The sequence below is a fragment of the Barbatula barbatula genome (genome assembly GCF_947034865.1).
Source record: "Barbatula barbatula genome assembly, chromosome: 21".
In the NCBI taxonomy this organism is placed as follows: Eukaryota; Metazoa; Chordata; class Actinopteri; order Cypriniformes; family Nemacheilidae; genus Barbatula; species Barbatula barbatula.
Window position 1 is genome coordinate 8907692 of NC_136784.1, and position 19205 is coordinate 8926896.

General features: G+C 38.2%; 1 protein-coding gene across 1 annotated transcript; it reads right to left on the reverse strand.

Annotated features, from left to right (window-relative positions):
* Positions 1-510: 510 nt before the first annotated feature.
* Positions 511-16656, reverse strand: col1a2 (collagen, type I, alpha 2). The gene is made up of 48 exons (XM_079485135.1): positions 16627-16656; positions 16208-16291; positions 15800-15856; positions 15519-15563; positions 15255-15308; positions 15110-15163; positions 14967-15020; positions 14806-14859; positions 14596-14649; positions 13989-14033; positions 13710-13808; positions 13551-13604; positions 13264-13362; positions 13132-13176; positions 12777-12875; positions 11642-11695; positions 11427-11534; positions 10988-11041; positions 10684-10782; positions 10517-10570; positions 10254-10352; positions 10056-10109; positions 9899-9952; positions 9544-9597; positions 9247-9300; positions 8973-9017; positions 8766-8864; positions 8562-8669; positions 8427-8480; positions 8276-8329; positions 7635-7688; positions 7463-7516; positions 7247-7354; positions 6947-7000; positions 6806-6859; positions 6524-6685; positions 6337-6444; positions 6141-6248; positions 6000-6053; positions 5724-5831; positions 5502-5555; positions 5302-5409; positions 5118-5171; positions 4924-5031; positions 4575-4821; positions 4301-4485; positions 3947-4189; positions 511-1735 (listed from the first exon to the last, which is right to left on the reverse strand). The coding sequence occupies exons 3-48, from the start codon at positions 15800-15802 to the stop codon at positions 1589-1591; spliced, it is 3813 nt and encodes a 1270-aa protein (XP_079341261.1). The 5' UTR covers positions 15803-15856; positions 16208-16291; positions 16627-16656; the 3' UTR covers positions 511-1588.
* Between the last annotated feature and the right edge of the window lie 2549 nt (positions 16657-19205).

Here is a 19205-nt window from a genome sequence, read left to right on the forward strand (position 1 = left end):
TGTAAGCATATACATTACGATGAACATGAACAACTTGAATGTATGTTAATTATAAAGTACAAAGTAAATAGATCCAAGTTTACTTTTAGGGCCATAAACTGTGTGAAAAAAAAGAAAAGAAATAGAAGTGTATTTATTGTATATTAACTTATTTGTATATTTGAATGGAGAAAATGTTAAAATCAGACTTTTACTTTACGTTCATTGACCGTGTATTCATCCTATAATTAATTTTTTTCATATAATTTATTCCATTGTTGAGTTCAGCCAGCAATTGAAAATATTTGGAAATGATAATCCAATCATAATGCATACTTTGCTATTATACTGTACTTTTTATTTGCGGATTTATTATTTTCTTTGTTTATAGTTCTCATCTACTTCATTCAATGCAAAGAACACAGAAGTCTAAAAATACTTATATTTTTTGCCTTCGATAGAAACACTTGTGTCAAATTTGCCATATTTTGCTCTAGTAAATTTGACCTCTATAAATACAAACATCTCAAGTTGCAGTGACTGCTTTTTATTGGAGGCAAAAGAGAGAACGATTTTAGCATCTGAAAAGCATGTCATAACTGAGAACAGGCAAGTAAGCTCTTTTTCGCAAGACAAACAACCATTTCTTGAATAAATCCCAATTTACAAACTGTCTCCGTTTTTCGAAATTAACCATCATCCTCCAGTGAAAACAAAAAATGTCCAATAAGCTATCTTGCTCCCAACATTAAAGCACTTAACTCATGAAATAATGTGTTTTGGAACATTGGACATGCTTTATTTTCAGAACTTTTCACAATTTATTTAAACATCTCACATATACAAAATAGGTACAATAAACTTTGTGGTTTGTTTTGAAAGAGGCCTCTGCAACCCTTTAAAATGGATGAACTTTGCTGTCAGTATTAACACTGGGGACGTAAAAGATTGTGTTGTCTGAACAAAACCAAACGAAAAACCAAACAAAACTCAGAGAAAACAAACAAAACAAAAGGTGAAAACCAGACAAACATCAGGTTCAGGAATACTCCACCTGCTTAAAAATGGGGTTATCAGGGGGACCTGTGCAATTTTCCTCAGAGACAATACAAAGTAATACAGTAAAGTGGTTGTCTCCACAGCTGCATGTTTAGCACCATATAAAATCACTCCGGCAAGTATCGGAGCACCTTTACAACAGGACAGAACTTGAAGCCTCAGTACCAACTAGTGACATTTACGATGTTGGTTATTATTTTCGTTTACACATGAGGTAGTTTAAACCTTACGGAGATTGTGGTTTTAAACTTCCTCTTTGGAAGATATACAAAGACCACAAAGTGATGTGTACTTTCATTGTTTTTATTACACTTCTTTTATTTTTACAAAATGATGACATGTCCCATAACATGGCGTTTTCCCGAGTCTCTTTGGGCTGCTGTATTAATTTGCATTGTGCAATGCTGCGTTTAGTCCATTGGTCCTCTCCGATAGAGCCCAGCTTAAGCAAGTGGATTCGCAGAAAAATCAGCATTCAGTATAAAAAAACACAGAAAGAAGGGCAGAGATTTTTTCTTTCTTTCTCTCGTTTAATTTATCATGAGTCTATTTATTTGAAACAGACTGGGCCAATGTCCAAACCAAACTCTTGATCCGCGCCACCAATGTCCAAAGGTGCAATGTCGAGGATGGGAAGACGAGATGGTTTATTTGTTCTGTATTCAATGACTGTCTTGCTCCACTGGCCAGTTTGTCTCTGCAGGGATGCAACAAAAAGCAAAACAGGTTAAGTAAAGGGCTTTTATATCACACGTATGCTACTGTATAAACATTATGTGGTGTAAAATTGTGTCCCTGCCCCTTGTGCTTCTCTATTGATAACCAAGCATTATGCCAATATATTATACCAATGCAGTATATAATTTTTTCAGTTTTGTCACACCAGTAGCAATGGTATGTTCCTCTCTATCCCAATATCCGTGTTTGCCTGAAATCCAACTAGCAGTATGCTTACTAAGTGTGCTTACTGCTATATTTTGGTTTACAACAATTTTATCAATATCTTCCATTCAAAACCCAGACTTCATCCATACATGGTAAAATAAAGGAAGTATTTTAATCTTGCCCAACATGGTATAGTAATGACATTTTTGCATTACGTTTTTGTGAGCAAGACCTTTTCTGAACCCTAAGAAAGATTTTCTCTCAATTTACCAAATTAAGCCATTGGGTGATGTGAATTATTACCACCACCCAGACGTTAAGAAGCCCACCCATTATCCATTTTACTGAAAATGGCAAATAAGACACCCTACAACAAACTCTTTAATTGAAAATATTGCGGCTGTTAGAGCTAATATTACCATATTCCATCTGTGTTATTATCCATTTCCCTGAGTGCCCGGCTGTTTTTTACCAGTTTGAGCTTGTGTCTCTGACCTCGTTGAGAGAGATTATGGCTAAAATTTGATTATCCTCAGGTGGCTTGGATATTGTTCCTCCTTGTATTTTGAAATAATCTTTTGCAAACATTGGGCCAAAAATTATCGCAATTATTAATAGCAGCCTGGCATCTGGAATGGAACCAAAGTATTTTAAACATGCAGTGATGGAACTAGTGATACAAGAGAAAACAAATCTGGATGCAACAGTTCTTGCCAATTTCAAACTTCCATTTCTTTCCAAACTATTGGAGAAGGTTATGGTTGGACAACTGCAATACATTTTAGATCTACATGGTATTCACAACATGTTTCAGTATTCAGGAATTTAAATCTTCTCATAGTACAGAAACTGCATTGCTAAAGGTTAACAATGACTAACAATGCTACTGATTCAGGGGATTATGCAATTTTAATTGAATAAAATTAATTTGATACTGTAGACCATAAGATTTTGATTACACGCGTAGAACAACACATTGGTATTGAGGGTACTGCGTTGGGATGGTTTAGATCCTATTAGCCTGATAGATCGTTCTCAGTTTGGATCGGAGAGTTTGTCTCCTCAACTGCCGCTCTCATGTGTGGGGTCCCCCAGGGCTCTATTTTTGGGCATATTCTGTTCTCCCTGTATGTGTTCACACCTATTTTTAGGAAATTTGGTATTTCGTTTGACTGTTATGCGGATGACATGCAAATGTATCTGCCTTTGAAACGGAAAGATATTGGCACTTTAGCGCCACTACTGCATTACATTGAGGCAATTAACTTAAACAAAAACAACCCGGAGGTTATGCTGTTTACGGTAGCTGCGAGTCTTTAGTCTTGGACCTTGGAGAATATAAACCACTTGTGAAGCCCTATGTTAAAAATGTAGGTGTTATTGGATTGTGATAATAAACTTGACAAACAGATTAACTCAGTAGTTAAATTTTTTTTTTTCCAATTGAGCCTGTTGACTGGTACACGAAAGCGGGAACACATTACCCCTGTCCTCGCCTCTCTTTACTGGATACCGGTCAATTTTAGAATTAAACTTAAGATTCTTTTTGTTTTTAAATCTTCAATGGTTTAGCCCCTAAATATTTGTATCATTTGATTGAGCTGTATGCTCCACTTAAGAGCTCTTAGGTCTGCTGACCATTCACCCAACGGGCTAAGCTAAAGAGTAGGGGTGACAGGGCGGCTACGAAGCTCTGGTATCGCTTGCCCCTCTACATTAGGCAGACCCAGACACTTGCTGTCTTTAAATCTAGTCTTAAAACTTATTTTTACACCATGTATTGAATTATTGTTTTTCTATTGACTGGTTTTATCATTGATAATTATACTCTCTTAAGCATGTACATCACTTTGTTAAACACGTTGTGTTTATTTATAAAAAATGCTTTATAAATAAACTTTGACCTGTCTTGACATCCTCTTTGACTGCGAAACAGTTCTTAATTAAGTGACACAGTTTTGAGCATTTATACCACATCCTCGCCGCACGCCCAGTGTATTCATACTTTAAAAAGAGAACTTACACTGCATCCATCCTCCAGGACGCTGAAAGTAAATCGGCTGTTGCCCTCTGCCCTGAGCTCGACATCGTTGGAGCCCTGCAGCAACACAGCCTTCTTCAGGTTTCCATTCTCAGCATCCATGTAGGCAATGCTGTTCTTGCAGTGGTAGGTAATGTTCTGGACTGCCTGGTTGGCCAGCAGACGCATGAAAGCCAGCTGAGTAGCCATGGACTGTGGGCTTAGGGTCTCGTCATTGTAGCCAAACTAAAAAAGAAGAAGACAACTTTTAGAAAGAGAACTAGAATACATATTGAAAAATCTGCACAATAAATTGTTCTGTTGGTTGTCCAGCTGCTGTGGAATACTGTCACTTACCTCAGTACCACCATTGATGGTCTCGCCAAACCAAACGTGTTTCTTCTCCTGGGAGCTTCTGTACCAATTCTTGCGTGGGATGCTCTCGGGGTGGGGGTAGATGCAGGTGTGGCCAGTGGTGAAGTCGCAGTGGACCTTGATTGCATCCACGGTGCAGCCCTGGTTGGGGTCGATCCAGTAGAAGCCTACAGATAAATAGGACACAATCAAGTAAGATTAAAGGAGTGATGTGAGAAGAAAGCACTTAAGGCCTCTGAGAGCTGCGGTCACTTACCGCTGCTCCAATCTGGGTGGCTGAGTCTGATGTCACGGCAGGTACGGGCAGGGTTCTTCTTGGATCCCTCAGGAGAGAGTAGATTGTCAATCTGAGTGTTCAAAGACTTGATGGTGGCATCCACCTCATAGTCCTTGGCCCTGAGAGAGGCCTGGTCAGCTCTGTATTCATCATAGCCACCGGAGGTGTCATATCCACCACCAGATGGGCCAGCGGGTCCGGGAAGGCCAGGAGTTCCAGGAGGACCCTGTGTTCAAGCACACCACAAACTGAATAGATTGCTATAATTAAAGAATTTGTGTTTTTCAACATTTTGTTCATAAGTTAGGGTGTGCATATATTAACATACAACAGGTCCAACATGTCCGGAAGGACCACGGTGTCCAGAGGGCCCAATAGGACCAGGCATGCCATTTGAACCATCTTTACCAGCGGGGCCGTTGGGACCAGCTGGGCCCTTTAGACAAAGTACAGAAAGCCATTATACATCTTCATATTTTTATGATCAAGCTATATAAATAAAAAAATGTGAAAGCTACTCACTCTTGGACCAGCAGGACCAGCAATACCAGAAGGGCCAGAGTCACCAGAAGGACCCTGTAAGATTTTTTCACATTTATGTATGAGGTCTAGTACAGTCCAAATATTTCACACTGCAGAAAAAGGACAGAGCTTTTCCATGCATTTCAACATTTTGCATATGCAAAAAAAACCATTGCCCCCTTACGTTGGGTCCGGGCATTCCCTGCAGACCAGGATGCCCACGAAGTCCCTTCATGCCCCTTTCTCCTTTTTCTCCTCCAACACCCTTCTCACCACGAGGGCCAGCAGGTCCCTGTTGAAAAAAGAGAGAAGACACATTTAAATGGAAGATGCATTGAGAGATGTCACTGACCAGGACCTTTCGTGACAGTGTAGCGTACTTACAGGTGCACCTCTTGCTCCAGCAGGTCCAACAGGTCCAGAAGAACCAGAGGGTCCCTAAGGGGGATGTAAAGGAGAAACAGAATAGCAAACATGTATGGAAATGCCTGTGATCTTTATGCAAATGTAGTATATGTGAGGTCAGATGTCAATGTAAATGGCTGAAATTGGTCAGAAAATGCAGCGATAACATTAAAGATGATGCAGCTTAGTTCAGCGACATACAGATTCACCACGGTTTCCGGGTCTGCCAACAGCGCCTGATGGTCCAAGGGGTCCAGGGTTACCAGAAAGTCCAGAAGGTCCAGGGGAACCAGGCTCACCACGGTCACCCTGGCAGATGAAATAGTCCAAGTTAATACAATTTTCTTATAGATCAAAATGTGCTTGGAAAAGAAAAAAAATATTTTGTGATTTATTAAATACTAAACACTTAAGACAACGCCGTTCCTGGATTAATTTGAAGAATACACAGTGAAATATCAAAGATCAGCTGTATACCTTCAGACCAGCAGAACCAGGACGGCCAGGAGGTCCATCATTACCAGGGCTTCCCTACAAAACAGCACAGAGGCATATCAAAATAATGTATTAAAACGTACCCACCAAACGTTTTTTATTGAAAGACAGCCAGTTACTTACCTCACGTCCAGCTTCACCCTGAGGTCCAGTCATACCGGGCATGCCAATGTTGCCAGAGGGACCACGTGCACCAGGGGCACCAGCAGGGCCAAGTCTACCAGGCTCACCCTTGAAAACAAATTTTTTTTTTATGTAACAAGTTGGACTGTCTGAGCTGGTTTAACTAACAAGCTTATGGTTCAGATTTAGGACTTACAACACCACCGGGGGAACCTGGAAGACCACGGTCACCTCTGGAACCAGGAAGTCCATTGAATCCTAGAGTTCCAAGCTGACCCTGAGGCCCAGCAGTTCCAGGTGCTCCCTAATTTTAGGCAAAAAAGGTTTATTGTAAGAAAACATCTATATTTGGAAATCTTTTTCAATTTTCATTGTGTACTTACAGCTACACCGGTCTCTCCAGAGGGTCCCTTCTCACCAGAAAGGCCAGGAGGTCCAACCATTCCGTTCTCTCCAGGGGGACCGGCAGGTCCAACCTCACCACGGGGTCCACGGGTGCCATCTTTTCCAGAAGGACCAGTGAGACCAGGTGGTCCAACAATACCCTAAAATGTGCAAAGAATGCTAGATTACACCATGAAGCGAACATATCCTTAAATAAAATATAATAATTAGAATAACTGCTTTTACATCTGAATTAGTTCATTTAGGAGTATAACACTTACAGCAGGGCCAGGTGGTCCAACTCTGCCAGCAGCACCAGGGAAACCAGTCAGACCCTACAACAGAGGCAGAGATGTATGTGTTATGTAGAAGTCCAAAAACAAATGATAACAACAACTAATAATCTAAAAAAGGATACTTACAGAGGGACCAGTGTCACCACGGGCACCAGCTGAGCCAGCAATGCCAGTAGGGCCCTAAATAAGCATATAAGCAAGACAAGATAAATACACCTTAAATATAATACAAATGGTAAAATATGTATATGTATTTTAAAAGACTATATTTTAAAGAGTTTAAACCTAAGTTTAAGTTTTATCTTTTAAATTAGCAGTAATTTTTTTTTACAGTGAATAGATGTTAAATGTAATGGTGCTTTATATTCAAGAATAACTAGATTTATTTTTTATACGTTAGCTTCTGTTGATGTTTTGTCTACTTACGGGAGGTCCAGAATTGCCGGCAGGACCAGAAAGGCCAGGAGGTCCAGTGTCACCCTTTCCACCAGCAGGGCCTTTTTCACCTCTTTGTCCGGTCTGGCCATCAGCACCCTACAAGATACATCGCATCCCTGTCAGCATCAGTGCTTGTGCATTTAGAGGTTTAAGAATGACTTATGAAATGTTCTACAGTATCATTCGGTGTACAGGTGGACTTACAGGGGGTCCAGCAAAACCGGAAGGTCCAGCAGGGCCAGACTCACCACGCTCTCCCTATATAAAGATATTAATAAACATGAATAACTGATTCTCAAGCCAAGTATAGGAAAGGTTAAGTGTGTATTATCTGAATTATCATTGTAAGAATGTGTGATATGAGACTATGACGCACAGGAGTACCACGAGCACCAGGAGGTCCAGGAGGACCGAAGGAGCCAGTCTCACCCTGGAAGAGAACACAGAGGTCCAAACTTTGTTAGGAACCCAAAGATGGTACTAAAAAGAAAACTGTACACTCTACAACATAACTATTTAGTAATGTTGAAAGAAGTGTATGTGATTATGTTAATGATGATTATATTGATAAAGCATTACATGGTTATGCAAACCATTTACACATAAAAAATTTAAACTGAATGAAATTTTTGCTTATTGGTATCATATCCGATTTGAGAAATTAGCAAGAGTGAATTACGATGTTAACCTAATATAATATTAACTTAATATTTACATTTTACATCAACATACATTTTATATAAAAATGTACTTATTTATTTCTACATTTACATTTGATATATCATATTAATAAATTATTAAAAATTCTCCTAGTAATTTAAATGTTTTTTTTTTAAATATTTTTCAGAAGAGGGCAGCAGTGAGGCAGAAAAAATGTCTCTGTCTGGACTATTTGTGACAGAAGGGTTTTTCTCTCCAAACAAATAAATGCACCATTGTAAACATGTACGATTGTGGTGAAAACAACTATTCATAGCAGCATTAATCTGACAAAACATCTGAGAAAATGTTCTTTACCTTGTCACCATTAGCACCAGCGGGTCCAGGGGGTCCACTGGGCCCAGGAGCACCCTGTAAATGAAGGAAGAAGTACCATTAGTCATAATTACATAATACATATTAAGTGTACGCTGAGGCAGGTACATTAAAGGTCCATGGCAGTACTTACACGGGCACCATCTCTTCCCATATTGCCCTCCAGTCCTCTATATCCACCCTCACCCTGGGTTTCAAACAAACGCTCTTTTAGTCACAAAACACTTATAGAGCAGATTTTGTGCAGTGAAGTGATTTAAAAACTTACCTTCTCACCCTTAGGTCCAGGAGTGCCGCCAGCACCACGCTCACCAGGCATGCCAGCTGCTCCCTGGTGTCCAGGGGAACCAGCAGTTCCAATAGCACCAGGCTCTCCCTGAAAAGAAAGATCAAAGTATTCTGTCAGTCATACTTACACAATTACATTTATTGACTTAACAATGTTAAGTGTTTTTTCTACCGGTACACTCACCTTGTTTCCATCAGGGCCAGGAGTACCAGCTGGGCCACGGTTACCGATGGATCCCTGAGGACCAGCAATTCCAGCGAGTCCAGGGGTACCACGCTCTCCCTACACAGTGTCACAAGAAAGGGAGATCAGTCAATGATGATCATTCATTTTCCTGAACCTACAGTAGGATTAAGTGTAAACAAATACAACACAAGAGAGGTAAGTTACCTTCACACCAGCAGGTCCGGATGCACCTTGATCTCCAGGGATACCCTGTTAAACATTTGCATGATATTAAATGGCTACATCATAAGGCCATTCCTTTTATGTAGCACAAAAAATTGCATCTGATCCAGGAAAACATAAAAAAAACCTTTATGCAGATATAAATACATTTATGTTTATTTTATTTCAGGTTTCTGGACTGTGGGCACTTCATCATCATTAGCTTTAATGTGCATTTGGTATTTAGATCAAGTTGGTTGCTGTGAGAAAAACTCACTCTTTCTCCGGGCTTGCCAGCCTCACCAAGAATTCCAGCGGGGCCAGGAATACCCTGTAAGGTTGAACAAGAGACACAAATAGTTGAGAAACTTCAATGCACAATGCAATCTCACCTCATTCTGCCAGCTCTTTATTAGACTATATTTATTTAGTCTAATAAAGACAAAACAAAACCTAAGGCAAGTTCAACATTATCCTTTAAAGTAAAGATTGATTTATATTTAGGCTTTAAGCATTCAGAGAAGGGTGTTGAGGCTAAGAAAACATTTAAAAGTAAGTCTGTCAAGATACTGACCTGGAAACCAGGAGCACCAGAGGGTCCCTGTTCTCCTTTCTCACCTGGGCCACCCTAAACATGAAAAAAAAACAACGTGTTACCATCGAAAAACTGAACAGTCATTCGTATCACTTGTGTGGTGACCCTGTCTGTGAAATCCAGGCAAAAGTCTCGATCTCAATATAAGACTACAAGCATCAACGTTTGATTTCAACCATCTTCTCACTTTGATTTCCATCTTTGACGTGGCCTTTTTCAGTCTTTATTAAGGACATCAAGAATATATTTTCACAGAAAGTGATTTACATTATCAGGATGATTTTGTGTAGAAAATAGAAAAATCACAAAAAATTATTTCAGATGGTCTACTCACAGCAAGTCCAACTGGACCAGAAGGGCCGTTGTTACCATCAGATCCAGGAAGACCCTACAAGCGGAAGGAACAACAAAAAAAAAATTCGCTCAATCAATACATCACCACTTAAGAATAAATATTGATGAATGCTCATGTCTCTCTCTAAAATACTTACTCTCAGTCCAGCAGGTCCAGAAGGTCCTTTCTCACCTGGTTTCCCAGACTCACCCTGCAATCAAACCAAGTGACAATGCAGAAACATTGATTTTCTACCATTTATCGAAGCTGCATGGTGTGATTTGTTTAATCCTTGCTAATGTCTATTTAAATTTCAAATCAATGATTAACAGCAAAAGTTAGGCCTAATACTTACACCAGGTCCCTTAGGTCCAGGGAATCCAATGTTACCAGGCTGACCTCTTGGCCCAGTTGGGCCAGGGGGGCCAGTGCGGCCATCTTGACCAGAGGTACCCTAGAATATGGGATATGAAGAATTATAATTTACAGTAAAAGGGTAATGCCTTATATACGTTACATGACGCTTTTGACATGATTATTGTCAGCATTATTTTAGTCAATATTTCACTGAATGTATTTACACAAAGGAAGTAATGATGCAAAATAAATTCAACTTACAACAGGCCCTTCCTTTCCAGGGGGTCCAGAACTGCCAGGGCTTCCAGGGAGACCCTGCAAAAAGTGTAAGATCATGGTTACATGACTATGTCTAAAAAATGTTAATGTCAAATAGATTTGTAAGAAAATGATGTGGCTGTGTTTTAAAAGAAAGTAGAAATACTCACTCTAGCACCAGTAAGACCAGGCTCCCCAGCACGACCAGCCTCTCCTCCAGGTCCACGAGCTCCGCTGGCACCAGTGGCACCACGGGCTCCAGGCATGCCCTTTTGGAAAATAACTCATAGATTAGTGTGGGCATAGCGTGTTCAAAAAAGATCAGGCCATATATTCAGCTTCTGTAATATTATCTAGGACTAATGTACTGCTCTGGTGTGTGTTTGTCCAAAGAAACGGTTTCGAACTAATTTACTGTTACATTTCTCAATAGTAGGAATTGTTTCGTATTGTTTGTCATTTAATATCACCTACCATTGGTCCTGATCTTCCAGACGGGCCAGGAAGACCACGGGTACCAGCAGCTCCCTGTGAGAAACATGAACATATGTAGATAAAGACAAATAAAGAAATTATATGAACTTTTTTATGGTTTTCATTTTCATTTACAAATGAACAATGACATTAGTCTTATGAAATTATTCCGTATGGAAATTATTACGTATGGTAATCCACTGGTTTATTGTTCTGAATTTAGTCTAAATACGTGTTTTTAATTCAATTTCATGCATTATGGTTTTCTTTTTCTCCCTTTTATATTATGAGTGTATCAAAACACAATTAAGGCAGTTTTACGACCATTTTCTATCCTCCCTCTGACCCTTATATTAAACTGAAATGTAAATTTAATTTCTCAAAATATTAAAGTCCATTCAATATGGCATACCCACAATCAAGACTACATCTAACTTACTCTTGCTCCACGCAGACCGGCAGGTCCAGTAGATCCCTGCTCACCAGTTTGGCCTCTCTTGCCCTCTTCACCAGCAGGACCAGGAGGACCAGAAGGACCAGCCATACCCTGTACAACAAACGGCCAGGACAGAAAGTGACCAGGCTTGCAGAATCACGGCAAAGACAGATCGCTTTACAAAACATGTGACGATAACTGACAGAATGCATACTCACAGGCTCACCCTTAACACCAGAATCTCCCTTTACTCCAACAGGGCCGGGGTCACCCTGAGTATTCAAACAGAGCGAAGGTAAGATCATTTTAATATTTCAAAATACGTAAATTGCATTCATCGGAAATTCATTCCTTTGTGAATACTAAAAAAGAAAGAAATTCTCAACACATGCTAATAACAAATAAAGAAATGTCATTGTGAATTGCTGTCATACCTACAGTCCTGGTCAAAAGTGATTTCAGACTTTGCAGAAATTAAAGAATTTAAGGAAGCTTAACCCACGAGCATTATGATACATTAGCCGATAAGCTTGTGGTCAAAATTGCCAAATTACTTTGTCAAATAAATACCTTGAGGTTTTGTCTGTTGCACCATTTATTTTGATAAAATTTGATATATATTCTATTAACATTATATTTTAAATATATAAAATACGTGATTAGTAAATTACTGCACTATGTTCTTCCTCGAAAGACATGACATCATAGAAACTATGTAAACTATTTGAAAACAAAATACAAACAATGATGTTCAAAATCAGGCATCGCTGTATCCTACAACACCAAAAGGCTTGGATAAAATAGAGAGTATTTTTTGTTTCTTTATTAAAAGTGGCAGTTTCCATAAGAGATATTGCTTTAAAAGGTGAGTAGAGTACCTGTAACCTATGCAATGTGCACAAGCACCTAAAGCCACTATTAATGCATCCACTAGCTTTGGTTACTCTTGTAACATTTAAAAACAATGCAGTAACTGACGAGAGACGAATGACGCGAGCTCCGCTGCTGTACTCCTTTGGATAGTCACTTCTGAAAGTCGCTCTTCATTTGTATAAAGTTGAGCAATTCTCAACTTTGTCGCATTGCTAGACACGCCCACTTCCTGTCGCTGGAAGTCACAGTTCTTCATTGAAATGTCGCTGGGTAGCACTGGCAGTCTGAACAGGTTGTAACAGTAGCGCATCTGCATTTTTCATTTGAAATTTGGCATGTATACTAATTCTTGTTTTTCTGCCTTTTGTCTCATTTACGAACATTGAAAGGACAACCAAGGTTTTGGTGTCCGGTGGTGGTGGTTATAATAAGCATGGACATTGTGGTACGTCTGGTCAGAACTAATCAGATGGTACTTACAGAAAGACCTCTAGGGCCAGAGGCTCCAGAAGGTCCCTGGGGTCCAGGTCCTCCTCTAGCGCCTTGGAAACCAGGGGTGCCAGAAATTCCTGGTGCACCCTGTGAAAGATATTCAAAAGTATAGATGAATTGAAGAAATAAAAAAGAATGTCCCGTAAGATAAAACACTGCTTTTATACTTATTCGCAGCTTACCCATTTAAATTATATTAAAAACATTATGTATAGTACATAATAAATAAAAATAAAACAGATGTCAGTTAGTAGTGTATGTGCGGTTTTCCGAATATTGGCAAATCAATCTCGTGAGAAGATATTTAGCTCAAATAGAGCAGCATAAAAAGCTGTAGACTTACAGCTGCTCCCTTAGCACCATTGATTCCATTAGCACCAGGATTACCCTATAAAGATTCAAAGAGAGACATATTATTAGTTTGTCTGATGATAATGTAATCAAATGATCTAAAATCTATTAAAACTGAACTTACAGGGGGTCCAGCAGGGCCAACAGCACCATTTGTACCTGGCTCTCCTCTTTGTCCCTGAGGTCCAGATGGGCCAGAGGAACCAGCAGGTCCAAGCTCTCCCTGTCAAATAAAAAAGACAAGGTAAATTAGAGAAGGCAATGTTCTCTAAGTAAAATCTGTCAACTTAAGGAAAGATTTCAATAACTTAAATAGGCAGCATTAGTTTCTTCTAGTATTTCTATTGGTGTCTTATCAAAATGGCCAGACAAACATATAATACAATCTTTTTTGGCAGCTGTCACGCTTACCTTAGGTCCAGGGGCACCAGGAAAGCCGGGAGGACCAGCTGCTCCCAAGGGACCCTGAAGGGTGAAGAAAACAGCTTACTTCAACAAGGTTACATTGGGATCGTGCCCTAAACCACATTTTAGGAGACAGAGGGGTCAAAGGGCAGTCTGTGCACTCACAGCAGGGCCAGCAGGACCAGTGTTGCCATCAGCACCGCGGGCACCAGCTGGACCAGCTGGGCCAGCACGACCTCTCTCACCAGAAAGACCACGACCACCCTGCGCAACAAGAAAACAATCACATTATTACTGATGAACATCTTTACAAAATGTTATCATAGATTTAAGGCCTTGTATCCGTGTAAGTCCAGCTGTAATGAAATTGAAGTATAAACCTGGGATGTAATTTCAATAATAAAGTATAAATAATTAAAAGAAGTTTTAATATGTTTAACTTACTCTCTGTCCAGGGGTTCCATTTGATCCAGGAGCGCCATTTTCTCCCTATTGAAGAGAAATGCAAACCTTTAACATTTACATTTATCTGTTTGGCATTCAAGACATTTTTTATCGGTATGTGTGCTCCCTTAGTACAACACCTGTACATATGCAATGCTCTCTTAGTTTAGCAACACCAACCCTTTGTGTTTATATAAATCTATATAACTGTGCTAGATATTTGGTACAGTGAGGGTTTCTATGGTAAAAGGAATCCAATCAATGTGATAACTTATAATGAGAACTTTATTTTTGTCATATTAAGGTTTTGTATCAGTGCTTTTAAAAAACTAAATGCCCCTTCAAAAATAGCATCCTACAAAATATATTCTGATTCTGTCTTTTGCGTAAAAACATGCATTTTCTGTGAAGCTGCTTTATTACAAAGTGCTTTGTGAAAAGTTTCATTCAAATGAATGTGAATAGAATTTATTTGGGTGAGTTTGTAAGCCACTACACCTCTACTAAACAAAATTATTGTTATCCATTTTCAAAATGACAGGTCTATCTATAGCAAAAGTGTCAATCCTTTAAAACATCCCTATCTTAGATAAATTGTATTTATTACCTTAGTACCAGCTGCACCAGGCTCTCCTTTACGTCCATCAAGACCATTGTAACCCTGTCAGAAAAGAAAAAAAGAGAACTTTTGTCACTTTATATATTACGGACTGCATGCTAAACATATTTATTTTCACTGGAATTTAGAAAACCGCATCTGAAGCCTAATTTCTATCTTCATCTTCTGGAGGAAGTGATTTTATGATCTATCACTTACTCTGTGTCCTTTCATGCCAGGAAGACCAGGAGTTCCGGGGAAACCACGGGCACCCTGTTAAACACATCAGAATGAAGATCCACATGTATTTACTTTATACCACATGGTTTGGACCATATGGGAATTCATTTTAAGGTTCTTGGTTTTAAAAAAGGCCTTACCTGAAGTCCAGGGGTTCCTCTATCACCAGGTTTTCCAGGTCGGCCATTGTTTCCCTTGAGAAAATGATAAAATAGGATGTAGGAAGATTCAACGTGTATAAATTGACAGAGTACATGTATGGTATACATGTATGTGTACTTACATCTTCACCATTTTTGCCATGAGGTCCAGGAGGGCCACGAGCACCAACGGGTCCCTGTCATGAAAATCAAGAAATTGGTATTACAGTTCAAAGGACATTACCGAATGGTAGAAATGTCACTGGAGTGCAATCTAGGAAAACTTACAGCCTGTCCTGGCTCTCCGGGCTCACCAGCGTGACCTTGGAATCCTTGAGGTCCCTATACATGATTGAGAAGAGAAGAAAATAACATTTTATATATATAAATCTAGAGACATAGAAAAACAACTTTTGAGGTAAAGACAGGCGATGTGGTGGTTTGATGGATGGTGACATGCTTGATTGTTGAACCAATCATTTACATTATGTGAACTACATGAAGATTTTTATTGAAAATCTATTAAATATATAAACAACACATTATACTCACAGGGGTACCAGGAGGTCCAGCAGGGCCTCTAGGTCCTATAATACCCTGTCAAGGTGATAGTAACAATCTGAGGACATCTCCATCTATATCATCATCAATGGTTTAATTTATTGTTAACAAACAGCTTTATTTAAAATAAAAGATAAAAAATACTTTTTACTTACAAAATACTAAAATTAATTATTTTGTTAAATAAAGAATAAATTAATATTTAACATTATAAGTAAAGACTTAATACTAATGTTTTCAACATTACCTGATATTTGATCAAATAAACTCACCATAGGTCCAGGTCCGGCCTCGATTCCTTTAGCGCCATCATACTGAGCAGCAAAGTTCTGCAAAGGAAAATGTTTGATTTAAATTATTCCAAAACAAATTACTTTACTTTTTTATCAAATTAACCATTTTCTGTTTTACAACATTCAAATGTTTTTCATTTAAAATGTTATATATTAAACATTTTAAGCCCTGTATTAATGGCAGCATAAACACATTACACTCCTTCGGAAGCCATTTTGAGACAAAGTTCAAAGGTTAAAGGTCAAATGTGAATCATGACTGGGTCATGGGGTAAAGGATAGATCACAAGCCTCAGAACTACAATGTCTGCACACAACCCCAGTGTATTAAAGGGCTTAGAACATTTTAAGATATCAAAAATCAATTTGAATGAAATGGAAACATACTCCACCAAGACCAGGGGGGCCAGGAGGACCGGATGGCCCAGGAAATCCAGGTCTGCCGGGTTTTCCATCTGGTCCTTTAGGACCCTTAAAGAGAACAAACAAACAAAATTAATCAAGTTATAATTAAATAAAAAAGTTATAACAATTTATATCAACATATAGAAAGGTTTATTTAACCTATGCATTACAAATGTGAGGGACATCTATTGTGTTTTTGTAGCTACATTAAAAAAGTTGAACCTGATGATAAAACAATATTCAGGAGAGGTTTTATATTTATATTTCATTAAAGGCTGTGGCCGGTACTTATGTTGTCAAAGTTGGTGTTTGGTGAAAATTGCAGTAACAGTCTCTAAGGCATTTAAAATTAATAGAATCAATAGAATCATAAAATATTAAAAATGTAATTATTCACTTACCCTGTCACCTCTGGGTCCTTTTGGTCCCCTGAGGCCCTGTGTATGAAAAAGTATAACCAGACAACAATTGTATTCATTCTAGAGCACAATATTTTCTCTCCTTAGCTTTTTATTTTATGAAGGACACTTGCTTTTAATATGCATCCACAAATATAATTAATAATAACACATTCAAGGTCATCTGATGTCAAACAAAGGGTGTTACAAATAGAATAGTAATACAGTAAATAGTAAACATGCCCCACAACAGTAATCACAGTTAACATAAGAAGTAATGCGTTCTCCAATGAAATGGAGATATACAGGCTTTTAATTCCATCTTTCCTACGCAATATAATGTGTAGCATTGCATGTCAAATGTTTTTCTCATATTTAAAAAAACAAACATGCATTATAATTGTCAGAAGCTATACAATCATGCACTGTCAAATATATATCTGTCATTGACCACATATTGATATTGTAGCAATGCACTAATCATGCAATCTCTGAAGACACTTATTCAACAGAGGTGCTTTAAGAAGTGTACAGGCCTGCTGTATTTCACATCAAACCAAAAATAGTGAGTTTGTCCAACTGACCAAACATTGAACCCTTCCGTCACACTCCTTTTAGCACCTACTGTTGTTAGTGATCAATACAGGTGGCTTTCAGGTGAATTTGACTCAATCTCAAATGTTGTTTTATTGCCATTTTCCAAATTTTACAGCATTCAACTTATGCTGTGAATTTTCATATTCATCCTGGAGAAGCTACTTTACACAATCTACCAGGTTCGAGGAATGTCTGTGGCATGTTTTCGTTATTTTGAGTCCACCTCTCCACAGGGCCATCTGAAAAGGTCCATTGTGCCCAAACGGACTGGTAGGCAGGATAAGGTGGTCTCTAGTTTCACTGACATTCACTTGAGCCAATGGCGCTTTACTTCTTTCCGTTGCAGGAAAGCAGGAACAAAAACTCAAATTTTCAATTATCCGAAATGCTCTGGTACATTTGAGATTGACCAAATGGGCACGAAGGATCTGTACACTGAATATCATCTGTTAGGAGATTTGGTCACAAACAAGGTAAATGTCTTAACTATTACAATTGATAAATATAATTTCATGCATGTGTACTGACCGCTGTGTGTTGAAGATGTGGGGTGGAGGAAGAATACGGGAAAACAGAGAGAGTGAGAAGTAAATCGATTAGAATTCTGCTCTCCACAAAATGTAAAAACAGAGATACAAACAAATGTATGTATATACTTATGATATTATGTACACTTAATTTGCCTTTGCTTAATGTATTATGGTTACAATTAACTGGTACAAGACTAAGGTTTTAGAGTTGACAGAAGAAAACAGGCCTAAATGTTTACTGTAAATCCAATATGCTCACATGGAAAACAATGTGCCAAATCAGAGATGCACTGTTGCCTATGCTTTATGTAGCACTGTTGCCAGAGTAGGATGACTTGATTTAAGTAGGCCTGAATTAAAATGTGTATATTTGCCTCTATGTGATTTTCTGTAAAATCACCTTATGTAATGTGTATTATATCTACAAACCTAAAAGTGGTACATTTATGAAAAAATTAAAATGTCTAGCATTAAACATGAGGTTATATTATCTTTTTGAATGGTTGTCTGGAGGGGTAGATTTAGAAATGAAATGTGTTTAAGTAAATTGAATTAAACTATTATCTTAAAAACTATATTTTAACCTAAATAAAAATAATAATAATAATTAATATTCATGTGTTCTATTGTATTAGTTCATTATTTGATTGGTTAAAATATAGTATTTCCCTCCTTTATTTGTTTTTTTTATTTAGCCAATTATAGTCCCTATTTATTCACAAATATTCCAGCAAGAGCTGTACTGTGCTTTAATATTATTACTTTTTGCCTATTCCTTTAAACAAAAAGGTCAAAGCAATAGAAGTGATTCAATATTGTTTTAAGGGCCCAGGCCTTCCGGTTTGCATGCAAAAACTTTGAACTGAATGATCTTTAATCCTAAAAATGAGTCGTCGTGTCGTTAACTCTCCACCAGGTGGCGTGTGTGAGTCCATGGTGATGACCTAATGGCACATAACGCCAATTTATTTGTTTTATGAAAATATGCCATAAACTCATTAGAACTATAACTGGTTTTAAAATAATCAAATACATTTCAAAACACGTCCTTATCTTTGATGACTGATCTTTTGAATGTTTTATAATAATCGATTTATTTTAATCAGTTATTTTGCATATACGTGAATTTGTATTTTTTCAATATCATTTTTAGTCACGGTATTAATTTACTTCCAACGAAAGTTAATTTAAACCATGTTACCAATTTGAAAGGATGCTGGTTTTATATGACCTTACAGACTTCAGCCAGCAGGGGGCAGATTTACCTACCCCATAATTAAAAAATCATTGCGCTGGAGACTGGGGAAAAGATGAGGTACTGCGCCCTACCCTACACTTTAACCATAAACTCAGTGACTTATTCTGCGGCGTTATTTGCGTAAAACTACATTTTAAAGAGTTTCATCTCCTCTTATGTCAACGTTTTAATAATTATGCAATGTGTTCCGTTTCTCA

Bases quoted from the DNA above. Each gene is read 5' to 3' on its own strand.
- col1a2 (XM_079485135.1), bottom strand. The intron at 7,001-7,246 runs GTAAGTAGACAA...ATGCTTATTTAG, and splicing joins CCGGCAATTCTGGACCTCCC to GGCCCTACTGGCATTGCTGG. The intron at 4,822-4,923 runs GTATGTTAATAT...GCTTGAACACAG, and splicing joins CCGGACATGTTGGACCTGTT to GGTCCTCCTGGAACTCCTGG.